General features: G+C 42.6%; 1 protein-coding gene and 1 long non-coding RNA gene across 13 annotated transcripts in view; both read left to right on the forward strand.

Annotated features, from left to right (window-relative positions):
* Nucleotides 1–20951, forward strand: part of LOC308459224 — a 300770-nt gene that overhangs the window by 237055 nt on the left and 42764 nt on the right. The gene's annotated exons all lie outside the window — the stretch shown is intronic.
* ZMYND11 (zinc finger MYND-type containing 11) overlaps nucleotides 1–20951 on the forward strand; it is a 102413-nt gene that overhangs the window by 65980 nt on the left and 15482 nt on the right. For 6 of the 12 annotated variants that reach the window (XM_080974104.1, XM_080974099.1, XM_080974095.1 and 3 more), the window contains 5 exons: nucleotides 1566–1610; nucleotides 8995–9156; nucleotides 17689–17766; nucleotides 19624–19716; nucleotides 20687–20774. In XM_080974104.1, coding sequence (XP_080830230.1) covers nucleotides 1566–1610; nucleotides 8995–9156; nucleotides 17689–17766; nucleotides 19624–19716; nucleotides 20687–20774 — 466 coding nt within the window. The remainder of the gene's footprint in view (nucleotides 1–1565; nucleotides 1611–8994; nucleotides 9157–17688; nucleotides 17767–19623; nucleotides 19717–20686; nucleotides 20775–20951) is intronic. The other 6 variants (XM_080974101.1, XM_080974096.1, XM_080974103.1 and 3 more) reach the window with 3 other exon arrangements.

Consider the following 20951-nt stretch of genomic DNA (forward strand, 5'->3'; position numbering starts at 1 on the left):
GCCAGTTATTCTGTTCCAGGCCTCCATGTCTTGCGATCCAGCACAGCTATCACAACTCTGTATGCAATTCTATAGAACTTCCCAAAGACCAAATGCAAAAATAAGACATTTGTTATTCCACCAAGTAGTGTCCGTTTCTTTAAATAATAGCTTTTACATAATGCGTGCAGTGCCAAAATCACATTCATGTGTAATACAGGGTGTCTCAAAGCCAAAGTTCCGTCCAAATATTCCTTCCTTCGATAAAGAGAAAGGGATCTCTACAAGTATATTTGTTGCTAAAGGATAATCCACAGACGGGCAAAAAAACCAGTGCACATCCTCGGGAGTATTGCAGATTTGCTGTCAATCACTCAAACCTCAGTGGCAGTGCCCCCCAGCCGTGTGAAATCCTAAGCGGGATGTCTTATTTTTATATTTGGTCTTTGGGAGGTTCTATATAATTGCATACAGAGTTGTGATCCAGCACATCATGAATGCAGTCTGCCAGCCGTGTATGGTGAACCCACCTGGGGTTTAGTAAACCTGTTGTTTTGTGCTCTTGGCCTTTGACTGAGGGTTGACAGGTACCTGCCAGGCCATAGTAGATGACTGCAGGGCTATGTTTAGCTTCATGGGTGTGAAAGTTATATTTGGTGTGTGTGTGTGTGTGTGTGTGCGCGCACACACACACACACAGAGACACACACACACACACACACACACACACACAGTTAAAAAATCAAAAGCACAACTACTCTGGATTACCAATAAAAAAGGTTAGTATCACAATGAGTTCTTCACCTGTTTTTAAAGTGCAGTCCCAGAACCACATAAACACTTCCCCTTATAGTCTACAGGTTTCTTTTTCCACTTGCACTGTGTAATTTTGTATTAAAACAACCCTACTTCTCCCTGCAATGGCAATGTTTATCAGTCAGCTTTTTGATCATGTCCCCATTGTCTGCTAGCTAGTACACTGGCCCCATGAGCCTCCCCTTCTACACGCAAGGATAATACTCTTACAAATTTGCACCAGGTTTTCTGATTACTTTCAACAGTCACTCCCAAGGTGCTATTGTCCCCCGCTTTTTTATTTTATTTTTAACTTGCATTTTTAAAATTTATGAAATGTGGAGACAAGTATCTCATAAAGCATTAACATCAAAGCGCTTCCTGGATATTCCAAAGGGTTGACCACCAATGCTGTATGTCATAGGATACGAGCATTTGCTTCTTCCCAGGGGTTATTCAGTGAGCACGTCAGTCCCTCTGCTAATTACGAACAGTGCCATCGATTGGACCATTTTGGCTCTGTCCTTGCTTTGAGTGTGTGTTTTCCTAATTAATTTTAACTGCTTGGGAAAGCTTTCAGGAGGCCAAAAAGGGAAGAGGGGTAAATGGGTGTAGATAAAGCAGTCCATATAGTTTGCTTTAGGGGGGGTATTTGTATAGTCAGGATGCTATCTGTAACAGTGTGCTTTCCCCATATCCATGTTTCAATTCGTTTTAGTCCTATGTACCTCAGATGGGTTCCAGCACAGAGACCATGTGTTTTTGTTTTGTTTTGTTTTTTATTTCGAAAGGCCTACAGTATGCAGCCTTTCTCCCGGACAACAGCAAAAATCAAGGTGAACAACTTTTGCACTATGTAGTCTTTGAATTTCCTTGTTATATTCTCTTATTTCTGTTGTGCATTAAGGATAGTCTAGAATTGTTGCTTCTGCAAATACGTATTAATAATGCCTGTCATCCATGTTCCATGCAGTTCTGAGATTGACCTGCACAGGACTGTCGTTTAAAGTATTATTTTTCTTCTTCTTCTTCTTCCTGGGGAACTGGAAGTGGTTACTCACATGTTTTGCCACAAGATGTTGAAGTTGCAATGGTTTCCCTTTTATCAGTTGTTCTGGGAGTAGATGATGACACCTGGTGGCAGACATGGCAAGTGCAAAGAAGGACTTTCGTACTTTCTAGATCTGCCATTATTACAACACTGGCGGCCAGATGTTAAAGTTATATAAATACCTCCTGTCTCATGCGAGGAAATCACATGGCAAACATCCATGTACATCCCTGGCCCTGCAAATGTTCCAACACATATTCAGATGGTAGGCATTTAGAAACAAAAGAGCTTGATATTTAAAAATAGTGATAGGATACACATGATATCAGCAAGAGACATTTGCCAGAATTACCCCTTTGGCATTAGGATGCGTTTCTGTCCTTGCAATTTTACTACTGAATTTCTTTTTAAATTTAGATTTTAAAATCTTCTGTCCCTGTAATTTTACTACTGAATTTCTTTTTAAATTTAGATTTTAAAACCATTACCTTTTAATTTTTAATTGTTATTTTTTAATTGGAGCTTTATACATTAGTGGTGCAGACCCCTTGCTCCTACCCCATTGGCACAAAGACTAGCCTCCTACCCAAGTTCATATTCCTCCCCCTTTCTACCTTCTTCAACATGGTTATGCAATTTTTTTCCTCTTATTGTGAATCTCCTTCTCATTTTATATCTCTCTCTATAAACGTTTCTCCAAAACTAAGCTTTAAAAATTGGTGATGAAAATGCTAAAGAAAATGCTTTCCCCCCCTTCAACCTGTGTAATTATTCAATGTATCTGAATGTTGCCCTAAATCATGGTTTGGCACAAGGGTGAGAACAAGCTGCAGGTGAACGTTATACTTGTGCACCTTCCCTTCCTGTCATCCAGCACAGCTGCAAGGAGGAGTTTGGAGACCTTTTTTGCTTCTGTTTTTGCTTAAACACATGTTGCCATCCAAACAGACAAAACAGTATATGAAGTCGGTTTGTTTCTTGCAAACCTTAGTTAATGTTAATCACAGTGTGTCAGTTTGGATGACACAACAAACTGTGGTTAAGTGAAAACGGAAGCAAAGGTTCGGAACACCTTATCGTGGTTGTACTCCGTGAGAAGAGGGGAGGATATGATCTGAGGCTCATTGCAGTTTGTCGTCGTCACACTAAACCATGGTTTAACATGACATCTGAATTGAGCTTTTGTCCTTGACTTGGTAATGCCATTATGAAGGACACACTTGGGATATCCTTCAGTTTATATTTATTTAATGCTACTCAGGCATATGGTAAAAAACAAACGAACAACCACCTGTCATTTTAAGGCTCTGTACCTGTGTTGCAACATAATGCACTTCTGCTATGTTGGGTGGTGGATGTTATAAAGTTGGTTCAATCCTAGTATGTCAGACGACTAAGCAGAACAATCTCCTTTCGACCAAGGATTTTATACTAGGGGATTTTATACCAGGACATAGGATTCTGACCTGGGTCACCTGGATCCCAGGTTGCTTCGAAGCTATGTGAAAAAGCCCTTAGGTGCAACGCAGCAATAAGGCATTCTGTGCTCGAGTTAGTTACTAGTACTATATGAACTTTGCGTTAGCGATTTGGAAATCTCAAATTTTAACTCCTCTTTAGTTTTGTTTTTGTTAGCTAATTAATAGTAAGGGCCCGATTCATCCAGAGGTTCCTTTGCACAAGCCGTATTGAAATCCATGTGAGTTGAACAAGCCCTAGTAGTGCTATTGTACAGTGTTCTTTCATTTAAATGGGAGGTTAAGGCTATCAGTGGCTGCAAGCCATGATGGCCACACTTTACCTTCACTGTCAGAGGCAATACGTCTTAGAGGCAATACGTCTCTGAATACCAGCTGCTCATAGTCACAGGTGAGGAGAGTAACGTTGCACTCAGGGGCTGCTTGCAGGCTTCCCATAGGCAACTGGGTGTCCGTGAGTCTAGATGGACCTTCGACCTGATCTAGTTAAGTTCTTTTTATGGCCCTTGAAGAAAGACTTCCCAGTGGTGGATTGTGCCAAAACATTTTCTTCTTAAATTGGGTCTTTGCTGCTGATGAGCATTTGGGCAAACCTGTTCAAAGAAGAGGAAGGGGAATCCAGTGTGAGAAAGCTCATTAAGATTAACATCCCTTTAGTCTTTGGTAAATCATATATCAAATGTAAGAATCAGGTGTTTTCTTTCTGAAACATTTTGATCTGTGCTATGAGTATAGCTCTAGTATAGTTCTAGGGAGGAGCTTATAATACGAAAAGGCAACAGAAAGTAAAAGTCAACACCTTTATTTTATGCTACTGGTGTAGAATACATTGCACGTGACTTTCTGTTTTTAATATTGTAGTTGATAGTGAGTCTAAAGAAAAGTTAAGAGGAATGGTGTTTTGTTTTGTTTTTCTAAAGCAGAAAATTGCTGTGATTGTGCAAATCACATGGGCTGCTCTCACAAATCATACCTTCATATGAGTGAAAGCCCCACATATGCTCATCCGATCCGAATATGTTGTTAGGGTAAAAGAACACATCTAATCAATGGGCTGCACCCAACTAAGTCATACTCTGAGTAAACCCATTGAAATTGAAGGACTTAAGTTAGCAAAACTAATGTAAGGCCAGTGATTTCAAGGGTCCTACTCTGACTTTTCCAGGCCCAAAACATTTGGGTTTCTGTGGAATTTTCTTAATTTTCTGCTTTGGTCATGTTAAGGCACTACGCAGGTAGGAGCACCCAGGTGTGCTCCATCCATGCACAATGCAGTTATTCTGGATTCTGATAGATTATGGCCAATATATTTAAGGCAGTGAAAGAACTGATACTCCCTGAATTTGACAGGAGTCAGTGCCAGTGAAAATTTCCCAACTGAGACAGGCTTCTTATAATATGTAATATGTCTAGAGAGATTGCTGGTGGGCTCAGAGGATGAGACTGTTTCCTAGACTTGAGGCAGACACATCAACTTCAAAGGCTGATGAGAAACACTTCATATTCACAGAATGAAATAACAAACGAAGGAATGAGATATTTCCTTTTTTCACATAACATTACATTACACAGAAGTTAAAATGTAGGGAGACCAGGTGAAAAAGAGGACATGTCTCCTGTAATAATAATTTAATTATTATTATTTGTACCCTGTCCATCTGGCTGGACTTCCCCAGCCACTCTGGGCGGCTTACACTACATATAAAAACATAGTAAAACACCAAGCATTAAAAAAACTTCCTGATACAGGGCTGCCTACAGATGTCTTCTAAAAGTTGTGTAGTTCTTTATCTCCTTGACATCTGATGGGAGGGTGCCACTGTTGAGAAGGCCCTCTGCCTGGTTCCCTGTAACTTCATTTCTCACAGTGAGGGAACCACCAGAAGACCCTCAGAGGAGGACCTCAGTGTCCAGGCTGTATGATGTTGGTGGAGACACTCTTTCAGGTATACTAGGCCGAGGCCATTTAGGGCTTTAAAAGTCAGCACCAACACTTTGAATTGTGCTCGGAAACATAAAGTCAAGGTCCTTTAGGACTGGTGTTATATGGTCCCAGCGGCTGCTCCCAGTAACCAGTCTAGCTGCTGCATTCTGTATTAGATGTAGTTTCCAAGTCACCTTCATAGGTAGCCCCACGTCTAGTGTGTCGCAGTAGTCCAAGCGGGAGATAACCAGGGCATGTACCACCCTGGTGAGACAGTCTGCGGGCAGGTAGGATCGTACCTTTAATAGTTGTGTAGAAGCATGAATTTTAGCAGATATATACTGTCATGCAGCTGTTAAAGGCGCAGCAGCCCTGTTCTTTATTCACACGGTCATCCTATCTTAATTCATAATACATTACTGAAGTAGAGTTAGGAAGAAAAATGAGCTCAAATTTCACCACCCTAGGTGTTGCAAGATCTGAGTCACACACATGAGGGCCTCTTGCGGTGCGCTGGTTCACATGTCCCATTAAACCACATTAAAGTTTACTCTGAACCATGCCTTAAGGCAGTGTTTTTCAACCTTTTTTGGGCAAAGACACACTTGTTTCATGAAAAAAATCACGAGGCACACCACCATTAGAAAATGTTAAAAAATTTAACTCTGTGCCTATATTGACTATATATAAAGTAATTCTCTTGAATAGGAATCAAATAAACACAAAGAAAGTATTTTATAATTACTTTATTATGAAATAGTAAGTAAACAGAAATATGAAAAATTATAAAATACTTTATTCAGTGTGCAACCTGGGCCTGTTTGGCTGAACACAAAGCTGATATTCTGACTGGAATCAAAGAAAGACACACACGTAGCTCTTCGTCAACAGCTCTCAGTATCTCTCTGTATTTAGTTTTTATAGCAATCATGCTTGAAAAGCTCATCTCACACAGATATGTAGTGGAAAATGGGAGCAATGTCAAAATAGCTTTGTTTGCCAGAAGGGGGAACTCCTTGGCAGTATCCAACCAAAAACTGTCCAGAGGTAGATCAGCAAATCTTAGCTTGAAACCACGATTTTGTCTCAGTTCAATTAGTTCCTCCTGCTCCTGTAAAGTCATGTCCTTTCCACCAACTGATGCTGAGCTATAAGGGTCCCTAACCCAGTCAAGGCATTCAGTGGAGACTGAAGAGAAATAAAATGACAACTTCTCCGGTCCTCCTGGTGACTCGAGTCGCGATATCTTCTTCTCTCCGCTGCTGCGCACACTGTGCTCGGGCGGGAAGGAAGTCGGAAGATGATGTCCTACTGTGATAGGTCCAGGCTGGAGTCTGGACCAATCACAGCCCGGACATCAGAAAAGTGGAGGGTGTCCCCCTGAGGAGCGCCAATCGGCACCCCTGCTGGCCGAGGGTGGGGTCAAAAACCCCACCCACCCCCATACCCAGGACACAGTCCGGCGCCCGCCTAGTGGGCGAAAATTTGATTTTTATTTTTTTTTAATCTTTCGAATTTTTCAATTTTCCCCACGGCACACCAGGCAACATCTCAGTGGTTGAAAAACACTGCCTTAAGGCATCTGAGCAGCATGCCCTTGCTCCTCCAGCCTTGGTTTCCTAATTGTGATTTGCTTGTGGGAAACATACAACAAGCACCGATTTGCACATAACACGAATCCAGCCTCTGGTTTTTTTCCTCCCTGGTGCGGCAGGAGCAGAGGAGGAGCAAAACACTCTTTCATATTGAAGGATTGCTTATTTTAAAGGATGGTTTAAAGGGATGTGTGAACAAGCCCAGCATGTATGCAGATGCCTCTTGCAAAACTTGGTTCTGAGGCTTCGCTGACACCCCCAATAATCTTGTCTCCTCAGATGACAGCTTCAGTTGTTCCTGCAGTGGAGTTGCCCCTAGCAGGGAAAACAGTTGGAAATTGCCACTAGAATATTTATTTCTTTGTTATTTGTAGCATAAAGGCATTGGTCACGATCCAGGATAGCTGATTGTGCTGCGCTGAGGGATTTTTGTTTTTGTTTCCCCTCGCAGTGCGCATGGCTAGGCTAGGAGTTCAACTTGAACGGAAATCATGTACACTTATTTATTATATTGAGTTCAGGTTCTGTTTTGTTTTTTTAAAAGAAGGTATTGAAGAGCACTTGAACATATTTTACCCATTGGTTGCTTAATTCCTTCCCACTGACATCAATGGGGTTTAAAAAGGACTTAGCTTTGGCTGGATTGTGGCTCATTCAGAGTTGGGAAATAGAAGTGGAGAGATGAGAGACAACTGTTACTTTTTTCTGAATTGTATTGAGAAATCCCATTTATAGGCTTCATTTACACAGTTGAAAACGTTTGAAGGACCAAGAACAAAATTAGGTCAAACTTTCCAATATTTGGATTGATTGAAATCGCATTGCAAAAGGTATGTTAAAAGAAAAAGAGAAGCTGCTTAATATTGCCGTATTCTAAAGTTTTAAAAGATGCCTGTTTTGTTATGCTCTGCTTGTAGGTTCTCATAAATTTCAAAACTCCGTTCCATTTGTGGATTTTAGTTGAACTTGCACCAGGAATGCTGAGCTCTTACATGGACCTCTGCTTTGACCCAGAATAGGTCAACTTCAACAGATCTTTCTGTTTTATCCTGAAGGCCTATTTCGATTTTTTTAAAAGCCAATTTCAGTGAAGGAAATGAGAATTTATAAACTGCAACCTTTCCAATGAACCCAATCAGAGCAACAACAAACTACAAGGCAGCAGAATTTGGAAGGAGGAGGGAGATGGTTCAATCCATATAGCACTAACCTCCAGCAAAAGATCTAGATTTGGCAATTATGTGTACTTCACATTTCAGTTGAGTTTGAGCTTTCTCAGGCTTGGTTCACACTTAGGTGGAAGAAAGTCCTCTTCCAGCTGCATGGGATTTTGAGGAGAGGAGGGTGTCCACCTGTGTTCAGCTCAGTCACACAGGACAGTATCGGCTTACCGTCACTCCGTGCTCTTGGAGAGAAATCAGGAGACTGAGGAGCCACTTCTGCTCTTAACCAAACAGCAGCCCATTTTCCTCTGCAGCTCTGACTGTCTTTTGAAAACAGTGGCTTCTTTTGCCTAGTCAGGGGAGGTAAGCTATATAGAATCATTTGATGCTTTCAAAAGGAAGTCATAGCTGCTTAGACAGATTGGCGTGGGGTTGCAATAGCAACTCCTGTTCCTTTTTTCCTTTCCAAGAATTCAGGTAAGGCGAATTATCTTCTGAACTCTGCTTGAAAGGAGTTCCCTAAATTCTTCAACGTGGTGGATTCCAGTCCATGCTTTCTAGCATATAACACAGGTATAAAGTCATGGTTTTAGCGGCCTAATGCCGAGAGAGTACTCTCATCAACTTTCTTCAAGAAGATAGAGGTCGTGCAGGGATTTTTTCAAGCTTGCATTATTCAAGCTTGCACTATTAATTTCTTTTAGCAGGGCAGTTTTTCTGTATAGCTGGGGACATTGCATATATGTTGTGTTTGTGTTGCTAACCAGACACTCTCATAACAAGCCTTTCTTGGAGGTTAAAACCTTAGTGTCCAGTCTTCCAAATATTTGAAAAAAAAAATAGGGTTTCAAGTTTAAAAAAGAATTGAATAAACCATTCAAGAGGTATGGTAATTTAAAAAAAAAATTATAATGCCTAACTGTTACTAGACTTCAAGAAATGTGCTTTGCTCATGGCTGTTTCAGATACTGACAGAATGTTCTATCAAATTATTTTGTATTTTTTGTAGGACTGGGAGACAGAAACTCATGACTGGTATTGTTTTGAATGCCATTTGCCCGGAGAGGTGTTGATATGTGACCTGTGTTTTCGTGTATATCATTCCAAGTGTTTATCTGATGAGTTCAGGCTTAGAGACAGCAGTAGTCACTGGCAATGCCCAGTTTGCAGGGTGAGTACATCTGAGCTTTCATGTGCTGAATAGAGACTTGGTATTTGTTGTTTCTAGTTTCAAGAAGATGTTTCTGGCCAGGAGAAAACACCCAATTTTGCCTACTGCAGGGATGGCGAACCTGTCGCTCTCTGGACTCTTTAACTGGGACCCTTAACTTTCAACAGACCCAGCCAACATGGTCAGTAATCTGGGATGATGGGAGCTGTAGTCTACTGACACCCAGAAGGTCACAGGTTCCGCCACCCCTGCCTAAACAATGCATATGTTAAGTGCAAATCCGGAATATGGTCAAATTTGGATGTGCCTGGGCAAAATCTAGAAAAGCCTGCTGTCAATGGGCATTTCTTGAGACAGACATTAGAACAAATGTTTTGCTAGATTGGTCTGAAGCAAATCATGATGTGCCATAAGCTGGAATTCCAGAAATACCTAAGTGAATCCTCAAATAAGTCTTGGCAGACGTTTGTCCTGGTCAGGCAATCTGTCCCAAGTGTGGAAAGCTCCAGTCTATACAGAGGGAGTTCCACAGTCAGTTTCAGTAACAGAGCTCCCTCCTCCAATTCAGTTCATGGTGCTTGGAATCTGTGGGCACAGATCAGATTCATACACACACACATACCTCATCAGAGCACACGCAGAACTTTGATTCACAGCCATTTTATCTTTTGCATTTGCCTCGATGTTTGGCGCTTCCTACATTTGCCCAAGCTATCCAGATATGTGTTAAGATTTGGGGTTCTCTCATAACGCAGATGATGCAGATCAAGTATAAAAAGAATATGTGCATATTTGCATAACTACTCCAGAAGGTTTGCATTATGCTGCAGCAAAATACATATATATATTTTTCTTCTGAACTTTACTGATGTTTATAAATGCTACATAAAACTGTGGGTTGAGATCCACTGCAGTTTTTATTCAGACATTATAGATTGAGCTAATATTTTAGGTTCCCTAGAATTTCTATAATGCAAGGGTCTTTTCAGTCCAAATCTCTGTTTTAGTATTTTTCTTTAAATCACTCAAATACAAATAGCAGAGTCTTTAAGCTTTTGGTTCTCCCCGCCCAGTAAGTCATAGTTTGGGGGCTGGGATGGCAGCGGGGAGAGATGGGAAATGAGAATTTCATATTTGCCAAGTTCAGTTGATGAGGCAGGTAGGCTTTTCTCCTCTGCTTTTCCCATTTAACTTTCCTATATATACGTGTATAGATACACATGCATACATGGAAGATGTGTTGAAAAGCACTGGGGCTGTGAATAAACGATCGTTGTAACTTGTATTGTTGCAAGTATGCTCTTGTTTATAAGCAATAATGAGTCTGGTAGCAAAAGTAATGGAAGTTCAATATAATTTGGAGTCCATTGATAGAGGGCTAGGGTAAGCCATGGGTTCCATTTGGCCTCAGGAACAGGGAATGAATTTACTTCTGCCTGATTCCTCATTTAGTTCTTGGTTTCCTTCCTTGCCAGAGAGAGCTCCCAACCCTTTGACCTTGTCCTCCCATTTGCTGCTTTCCATCCATGCCTGCTTCCTTCCTCCCTTGCCTTGCTCATGATGTGGTTATAGCTCTTCAAGAGGTCTCACTTTAGCCCAAGAAAACTCCCCACTTCCATATTTTTCTGCTGCCTCCTGTCCCACCTGCCCACTTCTTTGCTTTTACTCAAGGGTGGCTGGAGTCAAAAGAGGAGAGGGCCCCTGTATAGTTGTTTAGAATGGAGAATTTCACCAAGCTACACCTTCTACACAATTCATAGCAGTGCAGTAACCCATTCCCTTTTTGCAAATGGCTGCCCTAAGAAACATCTAATCCGTATAGCTGCTGATCATCCTTATTGCCATCCCCAGCACTGTCCAGCAAGACAGATTTTTGCTTCCAGCTTTGCTGGTATAGCCAAGCTGCTTTTAGGAACAGCAGCTTGTAGTTCAGCGCTGGGGATTCATGTTGTAAAATTGGGCACATATTCCTGGGTGTTATGGGCTCCTTAAATTAAGCCCATCTTTTTTTCTACGTATCTTCAGGCAGTTTCAGTGTAACTTTAGGGGTGTATATTGTTCTCTGGAATTCATTGACATCAGGCCACAAACACAAACACAGAAAAGGAAAGGAAAACCCCACATAGGTCCCTGCAAGAGAGGACAAAAATTGCGACACTGTACCATTTGGCAAAACAACTCCACGCAGCCTGTTCTGCTAGTCCCTTGGCACTCTGCCATAACACTGGCCAGCTGCATCTCTTAATGTTTGTGTCCCACTATGCACACCAGTAGTGAAGCAACAAGCATATTATACAAAGCTTTACTTAATGGTGGCAAATACCAGTCGCTACTCAGCAGAGGAACAGCTGATGCAGAAAGATTTGAACACCACCACTGGTTTATTGGCATTGAAGTTTGCAGGTGTAGGTTTCACATTACAGACAAGTGGGGTGGGTTTTTGGGGGTTTTTTATACTCTCATGTTCATCTGGTATGCTTAATTTTACGGGTGAGTGCATATTCTCCTGCAGACTGCAGTGTCGTCAGGCCACGAATGCCTTTGTTTTGGAAAAAGCAAGACTTGGTCTGCTTAGCACCATTCTTGCTCTCCCTTAGCAGGAAGCAGAGGCTGCTGGCTGTACTTGGGATAGCAGCAGCTGAATGACCAAGTCAGCTTTCTGCATTTCCCCCATCATCTTGCACAAACGTTTCTTCTGAGTTTCTACTATTATGAGCAGTTGAACTAGAGATTCATAAAGTTTAAGTCTCTCTACCCGTGCCTCTCTCTAGTGCACAGGGGCGGGGAACCTTTTTGGCCCAGCAGGCCAGATCTTTACCCCTGTGGGTTAACACTGACAGAGGACCACAGCCACTTGCCTATTAGTCATCTGACATGGTCCTGCCCACCTACCTGTCAAAGGTGGCCTATGGAAGTGATGGTGTGGGGTGCACCAGCACATTCACTGCAGGGACCCCAACAGAACCTAACCCCCATCCCATCCCTCAGTGACTGTGGCGATCACACAGGGTCCCCAGATGCTTCACCGTCTATTGATCCCTGTGCCACCACTTTATTTCTCGCTGCCACCACCCAGGCCCTACCTGGTACAATATTGAGTCCAGTCAAGGTTAAATTGGAACATAAACTTCTGTTTCTTTATTGCAGTTTAACGAGCGTGTGGTTTCATAAACGGTATCGGTCAATTACAGTCATGGGGTGTCTATCCAGACCTATAACTTCCGCTACCTGCTCTCACTCACTAAACCACCTCTCAGATATTTACTTGTCTTCCTGGCCCCTAACTGTTCCTGACTCAGCTTATTTTGCTACACTAACTCAACCTACCCACAGACTCTATCCCAATTCACTCCCACTCCAACCAACCACCCAACTCCCAAAGAACTTCACCCCTCCCAGAGCTGACTCCACCCCCTGGGCTCTGATTGGGTAACCTGTTTAACTATTTTACATCCAGCGCACTCATATGTTAACGTCACAGTGACATCACCTGTTGGGCAGGCTGGCACGGTTTGGGAAAAACAGCTGTGTGGGCCGACATGGACCCCCTGCTGGATCCAACGTACGCACCCATGCTGTAATGCATGCACACCACTCAAGACTTCATTCTTGAGCTAAGAAACAGGTGGTTCACTTGGGCACCAGGAAATAGGCAGTGGGTAGTATCAATTGGCTTGGCTCCTTCTGTTGCACCTTGTCCCCCAACTTGCTTGGTGAAAAAGACTGTTTAAAGTGATGGTGGCAGTAGAGCAGACCTTTGCATCATAACTGGGTCACCAGTTAATCCTTGGAAAACAGGAAGGGGGGCAATTCAATGCATATTTAAGGGAGCTTAGTTCTCCCCAACCTGTGCTTTCCCTCAGAAGGTGTCTTTAAATCCCAAGCCCTCAGTTTATATTAATATGACCCAGGCTGTGTTGTCCTTTTAATAATAGCTGTTCATCAAATGGCATACATGCAATACCCTAATGCAACTTTAAGTAAGCATAGATGTGAACTACTTGCCTCTCTTCCTCTATGCTTGCAGTTATATATATATTATAGTCAAAAGCCAAATAAGATTACCAAATTCTACAGGGACAGTAAAGAGCATATGTGCTTTGAAAACTGTTTTATTTTTCAGTCCCTTTGTGAATTGAGATTCAACAAGTTTTTTCAGGGTAATGTTTGTGTTTGTTAACAGCGTACATGAGCTACCCAGGCATTCTCCCATTCAGGAATTGTAAAAGTCCAGACATGTCTAGAAGCACATCAAGCAACTGCCATTCTTGAGTTCATATTTTAAAACTTATCCATTTTTTTTAAATGTAGTGGTTGAGTGAAAGTCTGAAGATAATAGGTTCATAAAGGCTAGTAACAGATTATCATTATTATTTTTTTTAAAAAAATTAATTACAGTATGGTATTCCTTGACAAAATAAACAAACAAATGTGCAGGTTCCTGGAGAGGAGATCACAGGCACTCTGTTCTTCTGCTGCTGTGCTACTGTAAACTAAATCATGGTTCCTTTAGTGTTAACATCTTGTGGATTATCTTGCTCCAGACAGACCATGAGCTGAAGCCAATATTTGTTTATGGACTGGAGAAAGGAGCAAAGCAGCTGCCATATTCTTTTTCGGAACCTGTCCATTTGCTCATTCACGCTAAGCCATGATTTGGCTTAGTGTCATGTGTGAACTGGGCCAATATGTAGAGCAGTTTCTGGAATGCTTGACGCTGAATCGATTACAACATGCTCCAGCACACAGACATTGTCTCTCATTCACCATGAATGTGGAATTGTCAAAAGTCAGTACTGAAAATATTTAATTGGCGGTATGGACAGGGCTTTCCTGTGCTGGCATGGCAGCAGAAGCTAAAACTGATAGCAAGACCTGTCTGAATATTGTCCTTTATAAAAACGTTGGGACTGTTGAACCTGGTGTGCAGATTGCTGCTGGCTAATCTTAAAAACAGTTTGGCAGTTGGGTCCCCCCTCCCATATTTCTAGACGAGTCCCTTCCTGGACACATTTAAGCCAGATTGTTGAATCATTAAGGGCCGTGAGAAGTGTTTATTCGTGTTACAGCCTTTTTTAGATAGTAGAGCTGAAGAATTCATTTGACAGACTTTGAATAATTCAATGTATGTCTGAAAAATGCTGTTGCCTTTGGTCTTTGAAAAATATATACAGCACATGTGCAGATTAAGCATACTGTATAGGGTCACTGGTGCATTAGCCCACAGGAGACAGTGCCAGAACATTCACAGGCAATTCTGTTTATGCCAGGGGCAGCATGCCAGTGGCTTTATAGTAAACGAACCCTACTCTAAAACAGTTTTGTTTTTCCAAGTATGCTAGCTGTGTAGATATTTCTCAAGAAGTGGTCTGCCTCCTCCTAACTGGCTCTTAAATCCAAATTTGGCTGTCTTCCTTGGTCACTTTTTCACTGTAGTGTTTGAGAATGAATTTGGACATTCAGAGATAGGGACAGGGAGCATAAATGCCCCGTGCTTCCTTTCCCTAGTACTGCTCCATAATATTTGAAACAGATCAAGAGGTACTATTGCAGGATCAATTTTTAGTTTGATAAACCATGCTATTCTTAATGCCAATGGGATAACCTGAACTAACATACTTATTTTCAGCTATACTGACTGTTTTTGTTTAGAGAAAAAGAACAGGGAGACTCAAAAGAGTATTGCTTGTCACCCCGCAAAAGTACCTCAATTCTTTTGCGTCCCTTAATGCGGTTTGAAAGAAAATACCAAGATTTTTCTCAGGAAGTATTATGGTTTATGTAGGGATGCTTACAGAATTTTCCCTGATATATAGGGTTTTAGAGTTCTGAATTACCAAAACTCTGATCATCTTGGAACCCACAGTACTTTGGTTCCAGAATTTGTGCCCTCAGGTGTTTAAAAATTAAATAAAGGTTGCTTTTCTGCAGGAGTATATCAGCATCCCACCACAAAATAAAACTTTGAAAAGGCTTTCCAATGTATTATTTCAATTTTTCTATTTATTACAGTGCTGAAAGCAATAAACACATTTGTTTGCAGGAAAGTGTGTGTGTTTTTTAAGTGCACTCCTACAAAAAGGAAACACAGAAATAACTTGAAGGAGTAACCTTTTTTTTTTTTTTTGCGTGGTTTGTGTGTGTTGTCACTTTTTGGGTGGTTTCCCCCCTCCTGTATAAAATACATTATAAACAATCCAACATTTTTATTCCCTCCTGCATAACAGCTAGCCCAGAACTCACTCTATGATGGAAAAGTTGAATAGTTATCAAATTGTGCTTTAAATGTTTGAGACAGGTACTAAACAGGTGACCTTGTGTTGTGCATTGCAAGTTTCACTTAGGCAACAAGACCAAAATTACTCAGTTGCCAAGTATAGCAGCACACTGAATCTGGATAGCCATGTTGGCTTTAGTGGAACTTTTCAGGAATAATGATTTTAAGGAATGCAGCCAATATACCAAACAGCTTGCATTCATTGGAAACTGACATAGGAAATTGTGGTTAAGAAAGTTGCACTAAGAATTTAGAATAAAGCTGTTTGGGTTTCAGAACGCTCTTCTGGCACAATCCTCTGGTTTGATATTATTGTACAAGAGTGGTTGTGAAGCTCTGATCTTCTGTAAAAGGAAGGAGCGACTTTTCAGTTTCGCAATCTGGATTAGGTTCCATGGCAGCTGAACCACGAGAGAGGGAAGTGGGGGACCAAAAAGGCTACTATAAGTTTTTCCAAGTGGTGACATTTCCCCCCCCCCCCACTAAATAGGACAGTTGACATTTGTGACACAGCCAGGATCCCTGTGCATGCAGGGTTTCCTAGTCTCACCATTAAAATGGCATAAGCTTTTGAGCCACTCCTCATACATAAACTCAGCATTTTTCTCTATCTGCTTGGGTTCATATCCACAGAGGTTACCGTATTTTTCGCTCTATAAGACGCACCAGACCACAAGATGCACCTAGTTTTTGGAGGAGGGAAACAAGAAAAAAATTATTCTGAATCTCAGAAGCCAGAACAGCAAGAGGGATCGCTGCGTAGTGAAAGCAGCAATCTCTCTTGCTGTTCTGGCTTCTGGGATAGCTGCGCAGCCTGCATTCGCTCCATTAAGACGCGCACACATTTCCCCTTACTTTTTAGGAGGGAAAAAGTGAGTCTTATAGTGCAAAAAATACGGTATATCTTGCAGCCCCCATGACTTAAACAAACAAAAAAACTGTTTTTCATCCAGCAGCTTCTTGCTCCCCCAATTGACAGGAATAGAATCATAGAGTAGGAAGGGATTCCTGAGGATCATCTAGTCCAACCCCCTGCGATGCTGGAATCTCAACTAAAGCATCCATGACAAGAGGCCATCCCATCTCTCCCAAGGAAGCAGAGTCCACAACATCCAGAAAGAGAGTCTGTTCCACTGTTGAACTGCTCTTGCTGTCAGAAAGTTGATGTTCAGTTGCAATCTCCTTTCTTGTAACTTGAAGCTATTAGTTCAAGTGGAGAACCAGGGTCAAGTTGACCCTTAAGACTTCTCTGATCCCTCAACAAAATATATACAAGGGCTATTCTTCCACTTCACACTTGGTGGCTCATTACAGTACCATGGTTGACCTACTGGTTGATGTTGAGACTCTATTAGATGTCCTCTTTTATCTTTCTCTTTTCTCTCTTTCTTCCCAGCCTCCTTTTGCGTTGATGTGGATGTTCCCTGTTAAGATGCCTTCCTCTCTAGTCTGTAGTTTTCAGTCAAGGCTAATGCCATGTCGAGGCAAACATACGCCTTTGCTTATGTTACCCAGGGTCATCCCCACCCCACCCCAGATTGCCCTAATCAGGTATCTAGATGCCATTGGGGTTCCTCACCAGCGTAGCATAGCACATAGAGTGCTGGAGCAGAACGCGAGAGACCTTGGTTTAAATATCTGTTCAGTCTTAGACTCTATAAAGATGAAATCGAGAGAGACATTATCCAAGTTTCTCTTCCTTAACTGTAAAACTAGAATTGGCAGTTTAACCTCACAGGGAGGGATGCTTATAAGGGCAATTAAAGTAATTGTATTAAGCCGTTTGCACAGTAAAATGCCAGTCCTAAGCAAGTTAACATAGACATAAATCCTATAGGTTTCAGCAAATGCATCGACCCAGCGAACTTTGGGGCAAGTTAAGTGTGCTTAGGCATGGGATAACAGCCTGGGATGGTTATTGCATCATTTCACAGCAGCCATTAGATTCCTCACAATTAAAAAAACGACGACAACCCTCTTAGAGAGTCTTTCTTCGCTTTCTGGTTTTAAGAAATTAGAGGAGGGACAGACAGAATGTGCAGTTCCTTCTAAGCCAGCATCACTCCATGCAGATTCTTGCCTAATCGCAATCTGCAAGTGAAGATTAATCTAGCTTGCTTGAGCTAACCTGCCGCTCGGTGTTTTGCCATTGGATCTTTAAACGTGTTTTGCCTTGTAAGATTTTGAGAGACTTGCTAAAAGTCTGAATTCTTTAATAAGACTGCTTCTTTTCCTTTTTGTTCGTTTGTTACCAGAGCATTAAGAAGAAGAACACGAGCAAGCAAGAGATGAGCACCTATTTGCGCTTCATCGTCTCCCGGATGAAGGAACGAGTGAGTGTTGAAACATGATGCTCTTGATGGTGCAATTGCTCTTTATGGCTAAGCCCCAGATTCTAGTGTTTCTCCCTTTTGATTCCTTTCTGAAGCAGAAGACAAGGCAGTGGTGGCTTCTCTCTTCTTCCCCCCACTCTACACCCTTCTCCCTCACCTTTCCAGCTGCTTTTGATCTCCCCCCTCTGCTAGAGGATGGCAGGCAAAAGGACTGCACGAAAAACAGGTTTCAACAGGGCCGTGACCTCATGGTTGAATTCAGCTGCAGATATGCAGGGGAAATCTTCAGGTTGCGATCCGACAACTCTGAGTGGGTTAGCTTCTGAATGGACTTGTTCCATCAATTATATTGTATTTGGGAGAATACCGTGGCCCAGATAAGCTTGAGCACCTCTTGGCAGACAACAGCATTTTCTTGTTAACAGCTGGGTGATACTGGATAACACATGTCTGTGTAACAAATGGCCATGACTTCAATCCATGAGATAGACTTGTGAAGGTGCATCAGGCCCTCAGACTCCCAGACGATCTCTTCCTTTCAGAGAGAACTTGGTGTGGCTCTTACTCAGAGAGCTGGAGAACTCCCTGGCATTACAGGACCCCTGTCGGCAATAGGTACAGCTTTCCTGTATCCTATTGCATTCCCTCCTCCCTGGCTCACTCATTCATTCACCTCCTTCCATTCCCTCCTCCTCTCTGTCCTTCCTTCCTCTTTAGGCAGCATTGCAGCAGCACAGTCCCTCTCCCCTGGATTCTCTTCCACTGGTTTGTCTGCTTCTCTCCTCAATAGCCTTCTCCATGCCAGCTTCCTCCGTTGTTCCTCTCCGCTTCCTCTTCTAGCCAGGGCCTGCTGCTAATGCCCTATATACCATGGCAGAACATGCTCCCAAGGTTTCACAAGCATATTTTCACTGCACAGTTCCACTCAGGTCATCTGAGAAGCCACACGGTGCTTGGCTGCGGCAGCCACGCTCTTCTGGCAGCATGGTTTGGGTGTCCTTTCACTTCCTTGCTGACCTGCCAAGGTGCCAGGTTGTCCCCAAGACTGAGGGAGCCCGGTGCGCACCACAGGCATGTGATGTCACGTGGATTGCATATTGTCCAGAGGAGGCTGAGCACTCTGGAGGAGCCAGCCACTGAAGCGGCGGCGTGCAGTGTGCGTTGTGTGTGGCATCACACACGTGCACCGGACCTGCTCAACATTGAGCGGGCCGAAGACACCTCACCCCTCTAGAGTTGGCACACCTGCTGACCTGACATAAAATTTGACAGAAAGTGTGGTTTTGATTTTTGCGTATTTGTGCATTTTGCTTTGGAAATCAAATGTGGGCTCAGTTTCCAACTTAAAATGTTAGGAGACCAGGGTGCAAATCCCTGCTCGGCCATGAAGGTCGCTGGGTGACCTTGGGCCAGTCACTGCCTCTCAGCCCAGCCTCCTTCGCAGGGTTGTTAAATGAGGAGGGGCAGAACTATGTATGCTACCTTTTGCTCGGGGGGGGGGGACTTTTTTTTTTTTTGCATGCAAATTCTTGGAAATCACCACCCCAATTTGTTTGAAGCTTAATAAATCTGTTTTGGGAAGGAATCACTGTTTAAAAATTCCAGATGGAGAGAAAAATGCTATAGGTTTTGCCCCATAATTATAGCATGGCTGTTTTAACAAGAATTGCTTTTTGCAAGGTGACCTCAGGAATTTTTGAATTAGCAAGTTCAGAAAACTTAACATTGTCCATGCGCATCCACTAGTCAGGCAGACACGCTTTGGGGCCTCCATCTGAATACATTTGAATTATGTCAGTGCTTTTCTGTTACAGCACTAACTAGCTACTGAACTGATGTACTGTGATGCTTTTTTAGGCTATTGATCTAAACAAGAAAGGCAAGGACAACAAACACCCAATGTACCGTAGGCTGGTGCACACAGCCGTTGATGTTCCAACTATACAAGAGGTATGTTCTCCAGTGGTGGACCTACATTCTGGGGGAGCCTGAAGCTTAAACTGTTCACAACCAGCAATGAGGTCTGCTAACTGCTGTCGTCTTCTTTGGTGGAGTTGTTCCACGGCAGATCAGCACAACAGACTCTCAAACTTTGGGATGGTTGAAATTACGCACAGCAGAAAATCAACCGATTTGAGTCGTGTGACTCAAATTGGGTCTGCTAGACCCCCCAAAATTAAGCAGTGTGGATTAAAAGTTGCTTCTTGGGTCCTGAAGCTTAAGGTTTGTTAGTTTCCCAGTAGATCTGCCCCCGGTTTTCCCTTATAGTAATTGGAATTCTTCTTTTTTGTTTGTGCCTTTTCATAAGACGATGAACGGCAGTGCAATAGGGATAGATTTGGGTGTGGGTGAGTGGGTGGGGGTGCATGTTAATGTTGGCAGCCCTCAAACTGCTTATTCTACATTAACCACATGCCAATAAATCCTGACTAGATGTAGCACTTACATGTTTATTAAGCCAACAGCAGTCCGTGGGGCTGGGCGGCAGTGTTTTCTGGTGGCATCGCTGTGGTTTACCAGGAGAGGCTGGGTGAGGTGATGGCAAGGTCAGTGTGGTGCAAATATACTGATGAAAGGGCCAGATTAGCTTGCACATTTGTGCCTCGCCAAACTTTCTGCTGCTTCCCCGCCCTGTGCCTGATAAGCTTAATGACACAAGTGGTTGAATAGTCAGCTAAGCATTGTGCCACACAGAAGGGCCTGTTCCAAATGTGTCACGGGGTGTCTGTCAATCAAAAATGATACGGATTGAAGCTGGGAACTTAAGTGTACAAAATCTGTTCTCCGGGTTGTGTACAGTTCCGTTTTTATTTTTACTCCCTCGAAATGTGTAATATAGAAGTCATTGGCCCGTGTTTGCCTGGATGTGATTGGTTGCCAGCTCAAATGCATGCTTTTATGACTGTTTCAATCTATTTAGAAAGTAAACGAAGGAAAGTACAGGAGCTACGAAGAGTTCAAAGCAGACGCTCAGTTGCTTCTACACAACACAGTGATTTTTTACGGAGGTAAGGTCAAAACCACGGGAAGGCAAATTAAGGCCCAGGAGCCGGATCCGGCCCAATTGCCTTCTCAGTTCGGCCCATGGATGGTCTGGGAATCAGCATGTTTTTACATGAGTAGAATGTGTCCTTTTATTTAAAATGTATCTCTGGGTTATTTGTGGGGCCTGCCTGGTGTTTTTA

The sequence above is a fragment of the Podarcis pityusensis genome, assembly GCF_964106645.2.
Source record: "Podarcis pityusensis genome assembly, chromosome: 12".
Lineage (NCBI taxonomy): Eukaryota > Metazoa > Chordata > Lepidosauria > Squamata > Lacertidae > Podarcis > Podarcis pityusensis.